Source organism: Chlorocebus sabaeus, chromosome 12, assembly GCF_047675955.1.
Source record: "Chlorocebus sabaeus isolate Y175 chromosome 12, mChlSab1.0.hap1, whole genome shotgun sequence".
NCBI lineage: Eukaryota > Metazoa > Chordata > Mammalia > Primates > Cercopithecidae > Chlorocebus > Chlorocebus sabaeus.
Window position 1 is genome coordinate 48,384,183 of NC_132915.1, and position 19,372 is coordinate 48,403,554.

General features: G+C 41.5%; 1 protein-coding gene across 3 annotated transcripts in view; it reads right to left on the minus strand.

Moving 5' to 3' along the window:
- The window catches only part of HAUS6 (HAUS augmin like complex subunit 6), a 55,132-nt gene that overhangs the window by 27,662 nt on the left and 8,098 nt on the right, over positions 1-19,372 (minus strand). For all 3 annotated transcript variants that reach the window (XM_073021635.1, XM_073021637.1, XM_073021636.1), the window contains 7 exons: positions 17,410-17,488; positions 15,662-15,794; positions 11,598-11,745; positions 9,180-9,245; positions 8,823-8,871; positions 4,953-5,126; positions 1,933-2,126 (listed from right to left, as the gene is read on the minus strand). In XM_073021635.1, the coding sequence (XP_072877736.1) occupies positions 1,933-2,126; positions 4,953-5,126; positions 8,823-8,871; positions 9,180-9,245; positions 11,598-11,745; positions 15,662-15,794; positions 17,410-17,488 (843 nt within the window). The remainder of the gene's footprint in view (positions 1-1,932; positions 2,127-4,952; positions 5,127-8,822; positions 8,872-9,179; positions 9,246-11,597; positions 11,746-15,661; positions 15,795-17,409; positions 17,489-19,372) is intronic.

The window sequence follows — 19,372 nt, forward strand, 5'->3', positions numbered from 1 at the left end:
AAAGAGGCCGCGTACGGTGCCTCACACCTGTAATCCCAGAACTCTGGGAGGCCGAGGCAGGTGGATCACGTGAGGTCAGGAGTTCGAGACCAGCCTGACCAACATGGTGAAACCCTGTCTCTACTGAAAAACAATAATAATAATACAAAATTGGCTGGACGCGGGGGGCGCGCCCCTGTAATCCCAGCTACTCAGCAAGCTGAGGCAGGAGAATCACTTGAAATCAGGAGGCAGAGGTTGCAGTAAGCCGAAATCGTGCTATTGCGCTTCAGCCTAGGCAAAAAGAGGGAAATGCCATCTCAAAAGAAAAGAAAAAAAAAAAAAAGCAATAATATATCTATTACTCCATTTTATGTATTCATTTTTTTTTTTTTTTTTTTTTTTTGAGATGGAGTCTCACTCTCTCACGCAGGCTAGAGTGCAGTGGCGCAATCTCAGCTCACTGCAACCTCCGCCTCTCAGGTTCAAGTGATTCTTCTGTCTCAGCCTCCTAAGTAGCTGGGATTACAAGTGCATGCCTGGCTAATTTTTGTCTTTTTGGTAGAGACAAGGTTTCCCTATGTCGGCCATAATGGTCTTGAACTTCTGACCTGAGGTGATCCACCTACCTCAAGCCTCCCAAAGTGCTGGGATTACAAGTGTGACCCACCACACCCAGCTACTCCATTTATATATTTTTTCTTTTTTTTTTTTTTTTTTGAGACGGAGTCTCGCTCTGTCGCCCAGGCTGGAGTGCAGTGGCGCGATCTCGGCTCACTGCAAGCTCCGCCTCCCGGGTTCACGCCATTCTTCTGCCTCAGCCTCCTGAGTAGCTGGGACTACAGGCACCCGCCACCACGCCCGGCTAATTTTTTGTATTTTTAGTAGAGACAGGGTTTCACCGTGGTCTCGATCTCCTGACCTTGTGATCCGCCCGCCTCGGCCTCCCAAAGTGCTGGGATTACAGGCGTGAGCCACCGCGCCTGGCCTCCATTTATTTTTAAAATAGAATTTCTTCCTTGCTCTAAACTTGAGTAGGACTTTCACTCCCACTCTCTATCCATTCCTATAAGCATACCATACTTTCTATTCTTTCTGCTCAATTAAAAAACTGTTCAAGTGGCTGAGGCAGGCTGATCACCTGAGGTCAGGAATTCAAGACCAGCCTGGCCAACATGGTGAAACCCCATCCCTACTACAAATACAAAAATTAGCCAGGCATGATGGCACGTGCCTGTAATCTCAGCTACTTGGGAGGCTGAGGCAGGAGAATCGTGTGAACCCGGGAGATGGAGGTTGCAGTCAGGGGAGATCATGCCACTGCACTCCAGCCTGGGCAACAGAGCAAGACTCTGTCTCAAAAAAAAGAGGCCGGGCTTGGTGGCTCACACCTATAGTCCCAGAACTTTGGAAGGCCGAGGCAGGTAGATCACCTGAGGTCGGGAGTTCGACAGCAGCCTGACCAGCATGGAGAAAACCCGTCTCTACTAAAAATACAAAATTAGCCAGGTGTGGTGGCACATGTCTGTAATCCTAGCTACTCGAGAGGCTAAGGCAGGTGAATCACTTGAACCCAGGAGGAAGGGGTTGCAGTGAGCCGAGATCGCACCATTGCACTCTAGCCTGGGCGACAAGGGCGAAACTCCATCTCAAAAAAAAAAAAAACCTTTTCTAAGGCCCAGTTTTATGATTAGACCCAACAAAAGGAAACTACAGAAAAGCTAAATTTATTTCATAAAAAAATTATCATTCAGGGCAAATCATTTATCCCACTAATTTTCCTTTTCCTTTCTGCTTCACGTGTATCTCCAAGAGTTGATTATGTAAGGTTTTTGAGTACTAGAATTCTCATACTTGTTTGCCAAAGCTGAAGAGCTATTAAAGTCATACAAGTTTTGTTAAGAAAACCACCCTACTCCTCCCACAGTAAAATAACAGATCTTTTTAGAGTACCTCATATGCTTCAGATCTGATAATCTTTCCTTCTGAAATTTGGTCTCTTTTTCAAGGTAGTGAAGGTCTACGGTAAATCTTGCCTCATCAGCCTGACAACGTTCATATTTCATCACTTTCAAGACTTCATTTAATAACTGAATAACTGTTAAGAGGTTCAGTTTTCCAGCCTCATAAACATTTCCTATGTGCAACTAAGGAATCAGGAGGAGAAAAAATTGGTGAACTATAGGTTATTATAATAATAAACTATTACATAAAAATATTTATGTTTTTTATTATTAAAGTTTATCTTAAAGAAAAGAGAAAGGCCAGATGTGGTGGCTCACGCCTGTAATCCCAGCACTCTGGGAGGCCGAGGGGGGCAGATCACCTGAGGTCAGGAGTTCAAGACCAGCCTGACCAACATGGAGAAACCCTGTTTCTACTAAAAATACAAAATTAGCTGGGCATGGTGGCACATGCCTGTAATCGCAGCTACTCGGGAGGCTGAGGCAGGAGAATCGCTTGAACCCAGGAGGCAGAGGTTACAGTGAGCTGAGATCACACCACTGCACTGCAGCCTGGGCAATAAGAGCAAAACTCCATCTCACACACAAAAAAAAGAGGGAAAAAAAAATCAAATATCCCCAAACATAAAATGATGTAAATAATTTTGGCCCAATGAAAACCACTAGGAAAGAATTAACATGCCTTGCTACATTCTTTGCTACATTTTTATATTATGCAAAAGGTTGAAAACTAGAATAAAAGAAATGTTAATAGATGGAAAGAAAAATAAAGATTAAGCAGAAACAGCAGGTTTAGTGAAAAGACCATAAATTCATTTTTTAACAGAAGTTACAAATCAATGACCCCTAAAGGCCGTATCTGTACTTAAACATGTTTCTTTGGCTACACAGTTCTATGTCTTAAAATCATTTGAATTAGTCGCCAATTTTTTTTTTTTTTTTTTTTGAGACAGGGTCCCACTCTGTCTCCCAGGTTGGGTGCAGTGGCTGAATCTTGGTTCACTGCAGCCTCCGACTCCAGCTTGCAAGCGATCCTCTCACCTCAGCCTCCCAAGTAGCTGGGACTACAGATGTGCACCATCATGGCCAGCAAATTTTTGTATTTTTAGTAGAGACGGGGTTTCATAATGTTGGCCAGGCTGGTCTCAAACTCCTGACCTCAGGTGATCTGCCCACCTCAGCTTCCCAAAATGTTGGGATTACAGGCGTGAGCCACCATGCCCAGTTTCCAAACTTTTTAAATCATAGATTTCACACAAAAATTATGAGCCAGGCACAGTGGCTCACGCCTGTAATCCCAGCACTTTGGGAGGCCGAGGCAAGAGGTTCATTTGAAGTCAGGAGCTCTAAGCCAGCCTGGCCAACATGGTGAAACCCTATCTCTACTAAAGAGGTGTCTCTCTTCAGAGTCACAACAATATTTTATCTTTGTATCTCTCCAGCATATAGTAGATGCTTGATGAATTCTTTTCTAAGAAAACAAAAAAGTAAGCTATCCAGATAATGTCCCATAAGCAAGTGGAAATAACTGGATGGAGTTTGGGTTGATGAGGAGAGACTGTTGAAGTCATGAAATTGGTAGAAAATACAAATAAATTCATAATGAGGGAAAGAAAAAGAGGGCATTAAAAGAACCAAGGAGAACATTATTTAAAAGTTAGACAGAAAGGCCAGGCGCGGTGGCTCATGCCCCAGCACTTTGGGAGGCCAAGGCGGGCGAATCACAAAGTCAGGAGTTCGAGACCAGCCTGGCCAACATGGTGAAACCCCATATCTACTAAAAATACAAAAATTTAGCTGGGCACGGTGGTAGGGGCCTGTAATCCCAGCTACTTGGGAGGCCAAGGCAGGAGAATCACTTGAACTGGGAGGCAGAGGTTGCAGTGAGCTGAGATCACGCCACTGCACTTCAGCCCAGGTGACAGAGTAAGACCTAAAAAAAAAAAAAAAAAAAAGTTAGAAAAAAAGAAACCAGGGCGAGCACAGTGGCTTAAGCCTGTAATCTCAGTACTTTGGGAGGCCAAGGCGGGTGGATCACTTGAGGTCAGGAGTTCAAAACCCGCCTGGCCAACATCGTGAAACCCCGTCTCTATTAAAAATACAAAAATTACCCAGGCGTGGTAGCACACGCCTGTAATCCCAGCTACTTGGAAAGCTGAGGCAGGAGAATGACTTGAACCAAGGACAGGGAGATTGCAGTGAGCCAAGATCATGCCACTATACTCTAGCCTGGGTGACAGTGTGACTCTGTCTCAAAAAACAGAAAAAAAGAAACCAGTGTGAAAAACAGAGCAGCAGTCTGAAAGACCATAGAAAAGCAGAGACACTGAGTTTATAAAGCTAAAGGAAGAAGACTATACAAGCAATACTTAACAGTATCAAGATAAAACAGAAGCCAGGGGATGGAGACTTTTTAAAAGGACATTTGGCAATTAGGAGATCACTGTTCTTCTCTTTAAGAATTTATAATGAACTAGTACAGTACCATCTTCCTACTAAGAAACTTCATACTGTCTACACTATATAATGTAGTACTGTACAGGTATGGGGCAATTAATAAAAATCGATAAATATAAATATACACACCTTTAACAGTATCCCTCCTTATGAAAGTTTTACTAAATACACTCATAGAAATAAATTCTGGCCGAGTGCAGTGGCTCACGCCTGTAATCCCAGCACTTTGGGAGGCCGAGGTGGGTAGATCACCTGAGGTCAAGAGTTCAAGACCAGCCTGACCAACATGGAGAAACCCCACCTACTAAAAATACAAAATTAGCTGGGCGTGGTGGCACATGCCTGTAATCCCGGCTACTTGGGAGGCTGAGGCAGGACAATCGCTTGAACCCGGGAGGCGGAGGTTGCAGTGAGCCAAGACCATGCCACTGCCCTCCAGCCTAGGCAATAAGAACAAAACTCTGCCTCAAAAAAAAGAAAGAAATTCTGAAAGCAGAAGAACACTGCAAGAAAATATACAATTATATCACAGGAGTTTTCTCAAACGCTTACCTGAAACATTTGTTTCTCAATCTTGTCAAGTAAGAGCCTTGGAATATTGATAGCAACATCAGTTCCATCTAAAGCATAATATTGGTTAACAAGACTAAGGACCGAACTAACAACTTCTCTCTCTTTTTCCAAAAACATGAGCGTTTCATTCACTGAAGCCCACAAAGACCGAACCTTTGGAAACAGAAGCAAAATATTAAAGTTCACACATAATCCATATATATATTTTTAAAATGTAAATATATGTTCACTCTTAGTAAGAAATTTCCTAGAATGATTTCTAGTAAGAAAATTAAATAATTATACTTTTATAGTTTAAAACTCCCTTTGGATATTATTTCCAAAGGGAATTTTTGAAAAATGTATCAGGAGAATCTAGCTCACTATAATTTTCAAACAAATCTAAGAATTTTTTTGTTTTTAGAGATGGGGTCTTACTATGTTGCCCAGACCGGACTCAAACTCCTGGGCTCAAGCAATCTTCCCACATCAGCCTCCCAAGTAGCTGGGACTAAAGGCACACACCACTGCACCCAGCTCCAAATCTAAGAAATCTTATGCAAGATACAGTTAGCGTTTTCTATATGCTGACATGTAATCAATCTACCGAAGATCATTCAGGGAGAAATAATTTTTAAAATTTTTCAAGAGAAGCCGGGCGCGGTGGCTCATGCCTGTAATCCCAGCACTTTGGGAGGCCGAAGTGGGCAGATCACAAGGTCAGGTGATCGAGACCATCCTGGCTAATACAGTGAAACCCCATCTCTACTAAAAATACAAAAAATTAGCCGGGCATGGTGGCGGGAGCCTGTACTCCCAGCTACTCGGGAGGCTGAGGCAGGAGAATGGTGTGAACCCGGGAGGCTGAGGGTGTAGTGAGCCGAGATCGCGCCACTGCACTCCAGCCTAGGGAACAGAGTAAAACTCCATCTCAAAAAAAAAATAAAAAAATTTTTCAAGAGAAAAAACTACTACATCTCAATTTTAAGTCATTCAGTTTGAGGAAGTTAAAGTGTGGGAAATTATGCCTCATTAAAAACAAAAAATCTTAGGCATATACTAATCTATATTCATTAAAATTGATACACAAGAATATTTAGGCAGGCACAGTGGTGCATACCTGTAATCCCAGTTACTCAGAAGGCTGAAGTAAGAGGATCCCTTAAGCCCAGGATCCTTGCAAAAAAAAAAAAAAAAGAATACTCATAGAATGTCTATTTGTAATAATCAAAAAGTAGAAACAATCCAAAGGTCCATCTACAGTAAAAAGGGTACACTGGTGCTATGTCCATAAAATAGAACACTAAGCAGCAATGAGAATAAACACACTATGATTACACACAATAGCATGGATAAATACCATAAACAATGTTGAGCCAAAGTCAGACACAAAAGAATATATTCTATATACTCGCATTTATATGAAGTTCAAAAACAGGCAAAACTAATCTTTAGTGTAACACGTGAGGGCAGTGTTTCCCCGTGGGGGGAAACAGTGTAAACTAAACAGGTTCAAGGAAGATTCTAGGGTGCTGGTAACATTCTATTCCTTAAACGATATTGGTTACACGGACATGTTCACTTTGTGAAAATCTGTCAAGCTATATACTTATGAGTTACACATTTCTTGTGTATACGTTATGCTTTAACAGAATTTACAAAAGACGGAGGGAGGTGGAGAAATATAATTACACACGTTCTTCCTGCATGATAAAAATACAGTATTAAACATCTCTAATTAGTTCACTTTTTTTTTTCTTTTTTTTTTTTTTAAACAGGGTCTCATTCTGTCACCCAGGCTGGAGTGCAGTGGCACAATCATGGCTCACTACAACCTTTGCCTCCCAGGTTCAAGTGATTCTCGTGCCTCAGCCACCCAGGTAGCTGGGACTACAGGAGAGTACCACCACACCAGGCTACTTTTTTATTTTTGGTAGAGACAGGGTTTCACCATGTTGGCCAGGCTGGCCTTGAACTCCTGGCCTCAAATGATCCGTCGTCCATCTTGGCCTCCCAAAGTGCTCGCAGGTGTGAGCCACTGTGCCCCCACCTCCTTTTTTTTTTTTTTTTAAGACAGGTCTCGCTCTGTTGCCCAAGCTGGAGTCCACTGACACAACAAGAGCACACTGCAGCCTTGAGCTCCTGGGCTCAAACAATCCTCCTGCCTCAGCCTCCTGAGTAGGTGAAACTATAGGTGTGTGCCACCCTAAGTATCTCTGACATGTTGCATGGCAAGGTAAAGTTGTTCCCAAAGGAACACTCATTGGCTAGCAGTCTAGAGGTCTCACAGGATGGCATTTCCTTGATGAATCTGTAATTATCTAGGATCTGGCTCTCAGATTTTCCAAGTCTAGATTTTTATCTTGTCAAGGGCTCAAAGTTGACTGTACTCAGAGGAAACAAATATGAACCAAACTCAGAAGAGACTGCTGTGAAAACTTTAATAGGTTCTGCAAATTATTTTAATTATATAATTTGCAATAAGAGATTCACTAAATGGAAAATTCCATGAAGGAAGTGACTTTGCCTTGCCTGTTCTCCTCATTGTTTTGGCCCTAATATCTACAAGATACCTAGCACATATCAGCTATCAATAAGCATTCACTGAATAAAAATATTTCCTTAAGAGGGCGCTCACCTTTACAAGTGACAATGTACCTTGGAAGCCAAATTTACACCCACAGCAGCTTGGCGTGGCAATCACAGAATCACAACAAAGAGCTTGAGAGAGATTTTATCCAAAAAAAAAAGAAAACCTAGAAAATACTTACCTCACATCAAACTCTGGAGGTCTCAGATCATTTTCATTTGTCAGAATCCTCCCTCCTGCCAAACCAGCCTCATTTTGATTCCTCATTTTCCTTTCACACTTAACATCTCCCTGCAGTTAACCCATTTTACTTAGATAAATTAATACCACTGACAAGTATAACCTTGTAACTGACAAGGTTATACTACAATCAAGCAGAGCTTTTTGTACTGGGGTGGAGAATTTTTAATTAATCATATCTAAAAACCCTTTTGAATATAATTAAGCTTACAAATTATAAGTTCACTTTCCCATTATATTCAAGTGTTTTAAAGGCACTCCATTAATATCTTTATACATACGACCTATGAGTTAAAAAAAAAAAAAAGTAATAATACTATAAAAAGAAATGGGACCGGGCACAGTGGCTCACGTCTGTAATCCCAGCACTTTGGGAGACCGAGGCAGGCAGATCACCTGAGGTCAGGAATTCAAGACCAGCTTGGCCACCATGGTGAAATCCTGTCTCTACAAAAATATACCAATTAGCTGCACATATTAGCATGCACCTGTAATCTCACCCACTAGGGAGGCTGAGGCAGGAGAATCGCTTGAACCCAGGAGGTGGAAGGTTGCAGTGAGCCCGAGACCATGCCACTGCACTCCAGCCTGGGAGAGTGAGACTCTGTTTCAGAAAGGGGAGGGGAAGGAGAAGGGGAAGGGAGGCTGGGCGTGGTGGCTCATGCCTGTAATCCCGGCACTTTGGGAGGTCATGGCGTGCAGATCTTCTGAGCTCAGGAGTTCAAGACCAGCCTGGCCAACATGGTGAAACTCTGTCTCTACTAAAAATACAAAATTAGCTAGGCGTGGTAGCGTATGCTTGTAATCCCAGCTACTCAGGAGGTTGCAGCAAGAGTACCACTTGAACTCAGGAGTCGGAGGTTGTAGTGAGCCAAAATTATGCCACTGTACTCCAGCCCAGGCAACAGAGCGAGACTCTATCTCCAAAAAAAAAAAAAAAAAAGGTGCTAAATAGACTATAAGAGTCCTACCAACTGAGCAAACACTGCATATCACAGAATTTTAAAAGATTAAATTTCTCCTTTTATAAGTTGTCTCACCTTTTGAATTTTTTCTTCTATATTACTGTGGTCATCATAGGGTTCCATTCTAATAAAAATTAAATAATCTAGTTAGTCACATGAAAAATCACATGGTAATTTTATATCCAAAGAGCTAATCTGTCTGCAAACGCACCCACCAACAACCACCCCAACAAAAAATAAAATTTAATCTGCAAGCGATAAAAATTTACTAGAAGAACTGGACTAGCAGTCATAACTATGCTCTAATCCTATCATCGTCTGGCTATTGATATATTATTTTAATTAATGTTTGTGGGAATCTGTTTTCTCACCTGTAAAATGCAAAAGCTAAACTAGTATCTAAGGCAACTTCTAGCTCTAAAAGTCACTTACTTCTTTATTTGGTTTTCCAGTCCTATACATTCAGATCTCAAGTTTCGTACCTGCTTAACTGATAATCTGCAAGAAAACATACAAAATGACAACTATAATACCATTATAATTAATTATTATAGCCCACTTCTCTATTTTCCCTTTGCATATCCTTGCAAGGCCTCTGGGTACAGCCACCAGCAAGCTAAAGGACTCTAAATTCTCTTTATCACACAAGTGATTCAACATACAGGCTCCTACTGAGATGGACCTAGGACTCGTAGGTTAGTATATCCTCTCTGATTAGAATGATGGAGGTGGCCGGGCGCGGTGGCTCAAGCCTGTAATCCCAGCACTTTGGGAGGCCGAGACGGGCGGATCACGAGGTCAGGAGATCGAGACCATCCTGGCTAACACAGTGAAACCCCGTCTCTACTAAAAAATACAAAAAAAATAGCCGGGCGAGGTAGCAGGCACCTGTAGTCCCAGCTACTCGGGAGGCTGAGGCAGGAGAATGGTGAAAACTCGGGAGGCGGAGCTTGCAGTGAGCTGAGATCCGGCCACCGCACTCCAGCCTGGGTGACAGAGGGAGACTCCGTCTCCAAAAAAAAAAAAAAAAAGAATGATGGAGGTTAGTAAGACGACTCTGCTCTTATCCTCATCTCACATACCCAGGGGATAAATTTAAATGTTATCTAATACAGTCAGGCAACATTTCAGTTAATTTCAAAGGATTCTATAGCTTTAGTAAAATACAACAAAGCATTCTACAAAGTTATCCTACTGTAATTGTCTACAGTTGCAAAAAAGAAATTAGGCCAGGTGTGGTGGCTCACACCTGTAATGCCTATATTTTGGGAGGCTGAGGCAGGAAAGTGGCTTCAGGCCAGGAGTTTGAGACCAGCCTGGCTACAAAGCAAGACCCTGTCTCTACAAAAAAATTTTAAAATTAGCTGGGTGTGGTAGCACACACCTGTACTCCCAGACAGGGTAGGAAGATCACTTGAGCCCCTGAACCTAAATATAAAATAGCATTAAGTGGTTTTAAAAAATGATGACTACCTACCTGCAAGAATATCTACTTAACGAAATACCCACTAATCGGACTAATAGACATTAAAAGTAATATACTGGCAGGGTGCAGTGGCTCATGCCTATAATCCCAGCACTTTGGGAGGCTGAGGTGGGTGGATCACCTGAGGTCAGGAGTTCGAGATCAGCCTGGCGAAACCCCTTCTCTACTAAAAAATACAAAAATTAGCTAGGCATGGTGACATGTGCCTGTAATCCCAGCTACTTGGGAGGCTGAGGCAGGAAAATTGCTTGAACCCGGGAGGGGGAGGTTAGAGTGAGCCAAGATTGTGACACTGTACTCCAGCCTGGGCAACAGAGCGAGACTCCACCTCAAAAAAAAAAAAAAAAAAAAAAACATGGTAATACACTATGGCAATATGGAAAAATTTACAGGATGAAATATCAAGACAAAAAAGGATATGAAATAAAATAAACACTACAATTACAACTTTAAAATATATTTCCATATTTTACAAAGTACATAAGAAAACTGAACTTTTTAAACTAAAGTGGGACGGGCAAAGTGGCTCACACCTGCAATCCCAGCACTTTGGGAAGCCAAGGCAGATGGACCACTTGAGGTCAGGAGTTCGAGACCAGCACGGTCAACAAGGCAAAACCCCATTGCTACTATAAATACAAAAAAGAAAATGAGCCAGGCGTGGTGGTAGGCGCCTGTAATCTCAGCTACTCGGGAGCCTGAGGCAGGAGAATCGTTTGAACCCAGGAGGTGGAGGTTGCAGTAAGCCAGGATTCCACTACTGCACTCAAGCCTGGGCAACAGAGCGAGACTCCATCCCAAAATAAATAAATAAATAAATAAATAAAGTGATCTTTTCTTTTTCTCTAAACTTACACTTACAGTATGCCTAAAGTTTTAAAATATTTTATGCATAAGTTATCTGACTATAGCCAGTCATAGTGGCTCATGCCTGTAATCCTGACACTTTGGGAGGCTGAGACAGGCAGACTGCATGAGCTCAGAAGTTTGAGATCAGCCTGGGCAACATGGTGAAACCCCGTCACTATTAGAAACACAAAAATTAGCTGGGAATGGTGGCCTGCACCTATAATCCCAGGTACTCTGGAGGCTGAGGTGGGAGGATGACTTAAGCCTGGGAAGCAGAGGCTGCGGTGAGCCAACATCACACCACTGAATTCCAGCTTAAGAGCCTGGGTGACAGAACCAGACCTTGTCTCGGATAGGGGAAAAAAAAAAAAAAAAAAAAGAAGTTATCTGACTTTAAAATGGAAAGATAATCGCCAGGGTTTTGAGGTAGGCATGGATTATTTCTGCTGACATTATATTGGTGACATCCGTTCAAAAGAAATAAATTATTTTCTAACTATCAAGGTACTACTTACTGTGCATTTTCCTGATACTTTTGGGTAACACAATCTTCTCTTTGCAAAATTTGTATAAATCTGCTACGTGCGAAATGGCATCTGGCAATGCATTTGTGCAAGTCCTGTGGTTTTGTGTTAAATGTCTCTACAAAATGATGAGAAGAATCTACACGGAACACAAATAAGATTATAGAAAACAGGCTGGTCTGATAGTAGTGGGTTATGAGAACTGAACATCAGTGTCACTAACATTGATGGTATACAATCTCCCACTGCTAAATTTGATTGACTTTTTAAAAAAGGAAAACAGATTTACAAGCTAATAAATACCAAAAATGTTAAATTTTAATATTAAGAAATTAACATCATGTAACTAACAACTCCCCAAAAGCTAGTATACCATAAACATATAATAATACAACTAATGTTTTGTTTTGGTATTTGGGGTTTTTTTGAGACAGGGTCTCACTGTATTGCCCAGGCTGGAGTGCAGTGATACAAGCATAGCTCACTGCAGCCTCAACCTTCCAGGTTCAAGCAATCCTCTCACTTCAGCCTCCACAGTAGCTGAGACTACAAGCACATACCACCATGCCCAACTAATTTTTTTTTAATATTTTTTGTAGAGACTGGGTCTCAAGGTGTTGCCGAGGCTAGTCTTGAACTCCTAGACTCAAGGGATCCTCCTATCTCAGTCTCCCAGAGGGCTGGGATTACAGGCCACCACACTTGGCCTGACACAACTAACGTTAATGAAAGTAAGATGACCTTTTTTTAACGCAGGCAACTAAAAAAGATTTTTAAAGGTGAGTTATTTTACACAATTAAAAATTTTCAGAGCGCATCAACCTAAAAACATTCTTATTATAATTTGAGACATCTAGAAATACATTTATATCTATAGTGTATTTATTTATAGATATCTCAAATTATAATAAGAGCTACTTTGCTTCCAAAAAGAATATTTTTTCTTTTTTTTGAGACAGAGTCTCCCTCTGTCACCCAGGCTGGAGGGCAGCGGCGGGATCTCAGCTCACTGCAAGCTCCTCCTTCCGGGTTCATGCCATTCTCCTGCCTCAGCCTCCTGAGTAGCTGGGACTACAGGTACCCGCCACCAAGCCTGGCTAATTTTTTGTATTTTTAGTAGAGACGGGGTTTCACCGTGTTAGCCAGGATGATCTTAATCTCCTGGCCTCATGATTCGCCCGCCCTGACCTCCCAAAGTGCTGGGATTACAGGCGTAAGCCACCGTGCCCAGCCACAGAACCTTTTAACAAAGGAAGAAAGTCAATATAAAAAGGTAAGAGAGGATCACATCATCTCCACTGCTGCCATCAGTTTACTTTTCCTCCTAGTAAGACCAATAGGACAGGATAACCAAATAAAACCACTGTTCATTTCTCAAATAATTATTCACTGTGTTACTAAAAACCAAAGTAGACCTGAGAATAACCCATATAAATATTTCAGAGTTCAGGTTTTTACCTGTAATAAATCCTACTTTAACATGGCTCAATACAACAAAAACATGAGTATTCTGAAAATCAGGGACTTCCACAATGCATTAACGTTGCTTATCCAGGTCCTAGTATTGCCTCAGAGAAACCACCAGAATTGGCCGGGCACGGTGGCTCATGCCTGTAATCCCAGCACTTTGGGAGGCTGAGGCGGGCGGATCACAAGGTCAGGAGTTCGAGACCAGCCTGGCCAACGTAGTGATACCCATCTCTACTAAAAATACAAAAAAATTAGCCAGGCATGGTGGCGTGTGCCTGTAGTCCCAGCTACTCAGGAGGATGAGGCAGTAGAATCGCTTGAACCCAGGAGGTGGAGGTTGCAGTGAGCCGAGATCACATCACTGCACTCCAGCTTGGGCAACAGAGTAAGACTTCGTCTGGGGAAAAAAAAAACAAAGAAATCATCAGAATTACTAAATATTTAACAGGAAAGGAGTTTACCGAATTTAGAAGTTATCTAGAGACTGAACATGTTGACTGAATTGGTTTAAATCCAGAAATAGGACAATCCATGCTTACAAGTCTTATGCCTTATTAAATCCAAACATGTATATTTTATATAAAATAGTTTGTATTACATGTAATTGGGGCAGATCATCCACTAGCAGAAAAATTGGAAACAATCTTATATTACATTTGAAATCCTGGCACTTTGGGAGGCTGAGGTGGGAAGATTACTTGAGACCAGGAGTTCAAATCAAAACTAACCTGGCCAACATAGGGAGACGCACCCTATCTCTAAAAAAAATAAAATTTTTTTTTTGAGACTGAGTCTGCTCTATTGCCCAGGCTGGAATTCTGTACTGCAATCTTGGCTCACTGCACCCTCTGCCTCCCAGGTTCAAGCAATTCTCGTGCCTTAGCCTCCCCAAGTAGCTGGGATTACAGGTGCCCACCACTATCCCCAGCTAATTTTTGTATTTTAGTAACGATGGGGTTTCACCATGTTGGTCAGGCTGGTCTTGAACTCCTGACCTCAAGTGATCTGCCTACCTCGGCCTCCCAAAGTGCTGGGATTACAGGCATGAGCCACCACACCCAGCCAAAAAATAAACATTTTTTTTAAGTACAAATTGCTCTTAAACATGAAACAATTTTCAACCTCACTAATAAGAGAAATACAAATTAAAACTATACTGAGATCCCACTATAACCTATCAGACTGAAAAGATTAAACTATCTGGTCACAGGCCGGGCGCACTGGCTCACGCCTGTAATCCCAGCACTTTGGGAGGCCAAGGCCGGCGGATCACGAGGTCACGAGATCGAGACCATCCTGGCTAACATGGTGAAACCCCGTCTCTACTAAAAAATACAAAAAATTAGCCAGGTGTGGTGGCGGGCGCCTGTAATCCCAGCTACTCGGAGACTGAGGCAGGAGAATGGCGTGAACTCAGGAAGCGGAGCTTGCAGTGAGCCGAGACCGCTCCACTGCACTCCAGCCTGGGCAACAGAGCGAGACTCAATCTCAAAAAAAAAAAAAAAAAAAAAAAAAAAAGGTCTAGTCACATACTATGTTAATGAGCCTTTAGGAAAACAGACATTATCCATACACTAGTGATAAAAGTATCAATTGTCGCCAGGAGCGGTGGCTCACGCATGTAATCCCAGCACTTTAAGAGGCCAAGGCAGGAAAACTGCCTGAGCACAGGCATTCAACAGCAGCCTGGGAAATATGGTGCAACCCCAGTATTACCAAAAAATAAAAATAAAAGGCTGGGCGTGGTGCCTCACGCCTGTAATCCTAACACTTTGGTGTAATCCTAACACCTTGGGAGGTGGAGGCGGGCAGATCACCTGAAGTCAGGAGTTCATGACCAGGCTGACCAACAGGGAGAAATCCCATCTCTACTAAAAATACAAAATTAGCCGGGCGTGGAGGCGCATGCCTGTAATCCCAGCTACTCAGGGGGCTGAGGCAGGAGAATCGCTTGAACCCAGGAGGCAGGGATTGCGGTGAGCCAACATCACGCCATTGCAGTCCAGCCTGGGCAACAAGAGCAAAAACTCCGTCTCAAAAAAGAAAAGCCAGGCGCATTGGCTCACACCTGTAATCCCAACACTTTCAGAGGCCCAGGTGGGCAGATCATCTGAGGTAAGGAGTTCAAGACCAGCCCTGGCTAACATGGTAAAACCCCGTTTCTACCAAAAATACAAAAAATTAGCCAGGCATGGTGGCACACACCTGTAATCCCAGCTACTCAAGAGACTGAGGCAGGAAAATTGCTTGAACCTGGGAGGCAGAGGTTGCAGTGAGCTGAGATCATGCCATTGCACTCCAGCTTGGGCAACGAGAGCAAAACTCTGTCTCAAAAAAGAAAAAAAAGGGAAATGTTTCCCAATCCTTGCATTAGAACATAATAAAATAATATAAATAGTAACTATGTTCATTATGAGAAGATTTCAAAGTACAGTTCCAGTAGAATATTAACCATTTCCTTTTTGGGGTACATCAATGTTTTAACTTACTTTGCTTTTACTAAGATCTCCTCATGATTTAAAAACTGTAAAGAACAATAAAATTTAAGAATCAAAACAAAAAAATATTTTATAAGTTGAACTTACTTTTAGAATTGGATTTAATATATTTCATTGCAACAAATCTTGCAAAATGATACATGAGATGAATAAACTTAGGACCACCAGGAGAAAGAAATAGTGAACCAACAACTTGAGGAAAGCTACTTCCACATTGACCCTATGAAGAAAAGAAGTAAGATGATTTGAAGACTTTGTTAACAATAACTCTTACATTTACATCACACTATTTTTGTTCAAGGGTGTGACAGTCTTGCAATAGAAGTCCCACATTTTCTTTTTTTTTTTTTTGAGACGGAGACTCGCTCTGTCGCCCAGGCTGGAGTGCAGGGGCCGGATCTCAGCTCACTGCAAGCTCCGCCTCCCAGGTTTACGCTGCCTCAGCCTCCGGAGTAGCTGGGACTACAGGCGCCCGCCTAATTTTTTGTATTTTTTTAGTAGAGACGCGGTTTCACCGTGTTCGCCAGGATAGTCTCGATCTCCTGACCTCGTGATCCGCCCGTCTCGGTCTCCCAAAGTGCTGGGATTACAGGCTTGAGCCACCGCGCCCGGCCAGAAGTCCCACATTTTCATGAGCACTATGCTACAGGTTGGCATGGGGTTCCCTAGTACCTCTTCATAGCACAGTGGCTTGGACGTGTCCAACTCTGCAGCAGAGTACAAAACAGTCCAAGGGGGTAAGGCCCCCAGCCCACTGTCCCCTCATCATACTATTTTTGAAGCATAAAAGAATTTGATCAGGACTGGGTGCGGTGGCTCATACCTGTAATCCCAGCATTTTGGGAGGCCGAGGCAGACAGATCACTAGAGGTCAGGAGTTCAAGACCAGCCTGACCAACATGGTGAAACCCCATCTCTACTAAAAATACAAAAGTTATCTGGGCATGGTAGCACATGGCTGTAATCCCAGCTACTCAGGTGGCTGAGGTGGTAGAATCGTTCAAACCTGGGAGGCAGAGTGGCAGTGAGCCGAGACTGTGCCATTGCACTCCAGCCTGGGTGACAGAACAAGACTCCATCTCAAAAAAAAAAAAAAAAAAAAAGAAAGAATTTGATCAGAATTATTCCATTTAAACCACAAGTTAAACGTTTTGGGTTTTGGTTTTTCTAAACTCTACGTGGACCTGGTCAGAAAAAACAATTATAATGATACAGACACAATCATTGATACTACCTGGGGAAACAAACTAAAATAATATACAGTTGAAAAAGTTTTCTTGGCCGGGCGCGGTGGCTCAAGCCTGTAATCCCAGCACTTTGGGAGGCCGAGACGGGCGGATCACGAGGTCAGGAGATCGAGACTATCCTGGCTAACACGGTGAAACCCCGTCTCTACTAAAAAGTACAAAAAACTAGCCGGGCGAGGTGGCGGGCGCCTGTAGTCCCAGCTACTCCGGAGGCTGAGGCAGGAGAATGGCGTAAACCCGGGAGGAGGAGCTTGCGGTGAGCAGAGATCCGGCCACTGCACTCCAGCCTGGGTGACAGAGCCAGACTCCGTCTCAAAAAAAGAAAAAGTTTTCTTTAAACAAAAACTGTGCTATAAACTCTCAGGAACTCTAAAACCTATTTTCAGTGCACCTGGCCAGCAAAGCTGGTTTCTTCGAAATACATAGAATCCCAACCAAAAACCATCAAAGAAGACTTTTTAACTAGTATTTCCTTGCTTATACTGATAGCACTAAAGCATTAAAAAGATTTCACCTGTAAAAAGTTAAAGAGTTAAAGTAGTTTTTGACTTCTTAAAGTCTGTATCTTCTAATAAAAAGAATACTTACAGAAATCCTTTTTATCCATTCACAGCAATGTTTTCGGAATTCAGTATCACTTTTTTGGTCAAATGGGGGCCAACAAAATCTGGAAAACAAAAATAAAAGCATTAGGACTATGCACAACAAGAGCCAAAAAAAAAGCCTCAGCAAATTTTTTAAAAATCAAACTTATTTCTAATACCAGAAATATTAACACATGGCTGGGCGTGGTGGCTCACAATTGTAACCCCAGCACTTTGGAAAGCCAATGCAGACAGATCACTTGAGACCAGGAGCTCGAGACCAGCCTGGCCAACATGGAGAAATCCTGTCTCCACTAAAAATATAAAAATTAGCTAGGCATAGTGGTGTGCGCCTATAGCCCCAGCTACTCGGGAGGCTGAGGCACGATCACTGCTTGAACCCAGGAGGTGGAGTCTGCAGTGAGCTAAGATGGCACCACTGCACTACAGCCTGGGTGACCCTGTCTCAAAAGAAAAAAAAAAATTAAAGTGAAATGAATTAAAGTTAACATTCTTAAATAACAGATAGAGAGACACCAACCTGTGAGAAATTGAATTTTTTAATTTATAAACATCTATAGGATTGAGTTCTGTTTCATACAAACAACTAAAACGTATTAAATGAGGGAATGAACAGCTATAAAAATTGCTGAAAATCAGCTAAAGACAACAATCTCAATGGACCCACTGGACTAGTGCATAAAGACAATATAAATAAACTAGTAAATTAAGCCTGAAAAGAAATAGTAATCTTGCGGGACAGAAACATAAACAGATATATATGAAGACAAAAAATGGCATACAAGATCATGACTCCTAGAGATAATCCTTATCATACTGTGGGTGCTATTGCTTTGTGGCTAAACAAGACAGAAAAACATGAAAAAGAAAATTTTGCTTCAACTTTGGTCAAGCATATTAGGGTTTAAAATTTACCTACTGCTTTTCTTTCAGTCAGGTTTTTCCAAATTTTTATTCTGAGGCATAATTATTTAAGGCCTCATACTTTTTCTATAACTACATTCAGTATTTGCAGAAAAAACTGAGCATGCATAGGGAATAAAAAGACTAAAAGGCTAGAATGTCAACAGTGATACTCAGTGGTTGACGGGTTTCAAAACAATTTTTACATTTTCCTATATTTTCTGAATTACTTAAAATGAGCCGTAATGTTGATAATCAGCAAAAAAAAAAAAAGTAAAAATCTATTTTTATTTGGACAGAAGAAACTGCTCTATACCTTAATAATAGGGAATTCCAAAAAATGATCCAAACATACCTATTCTCCTGCACACTCAGAACTTTAAATAAAGGCAAAATATTCAAAATAGATTATCAAAAATGAAAATAATGCCCTAAGCAATAGATCTACTTGTTGCTTTTCTATATAAGATTGATGGCACAACATAAACATCAAAAGAAATTTGAACACTTTTTTAGATAGAAGAAACACAAATCACATGCAAAATAACTTAGAACTGAGACTAGTGGGTGTTTACATTTTTATCTCCTTCTTAAACAACAGCATACAACAATAGAGTAAATGTAATAGGAATGATTTTTCCCTACAGCAATTGATGCTTTAACATATCACTGAAAAAAGTAAGGATTTACAGAGAACCATGTAGACAAAACAACACTGCCTATAGGAAAAGCAGTAAGGCATAGAGTACTAAGCAAAATAAAAAATAGGGCAAAATCAAGTTCATACAGATTGACATCAGTTAATTGTGCTGCTAACAATAATTTGCTTAATTATTAAGACCATAAAGAAAATGTTAAGAATTATATAAAATAAAAACTATATTACCTATAAAATACACAATGATTTTAAGATATGTACCAAAGAAAAACGTCACCCAGATTTATAAAGATTAAGAATTAAATGTATAAGACTCAAACCTGAATTTTGTAATATTCATTCAAAACATCAAAGGCCAAGTTGAAATTCTGGCTTATGTTGGGTG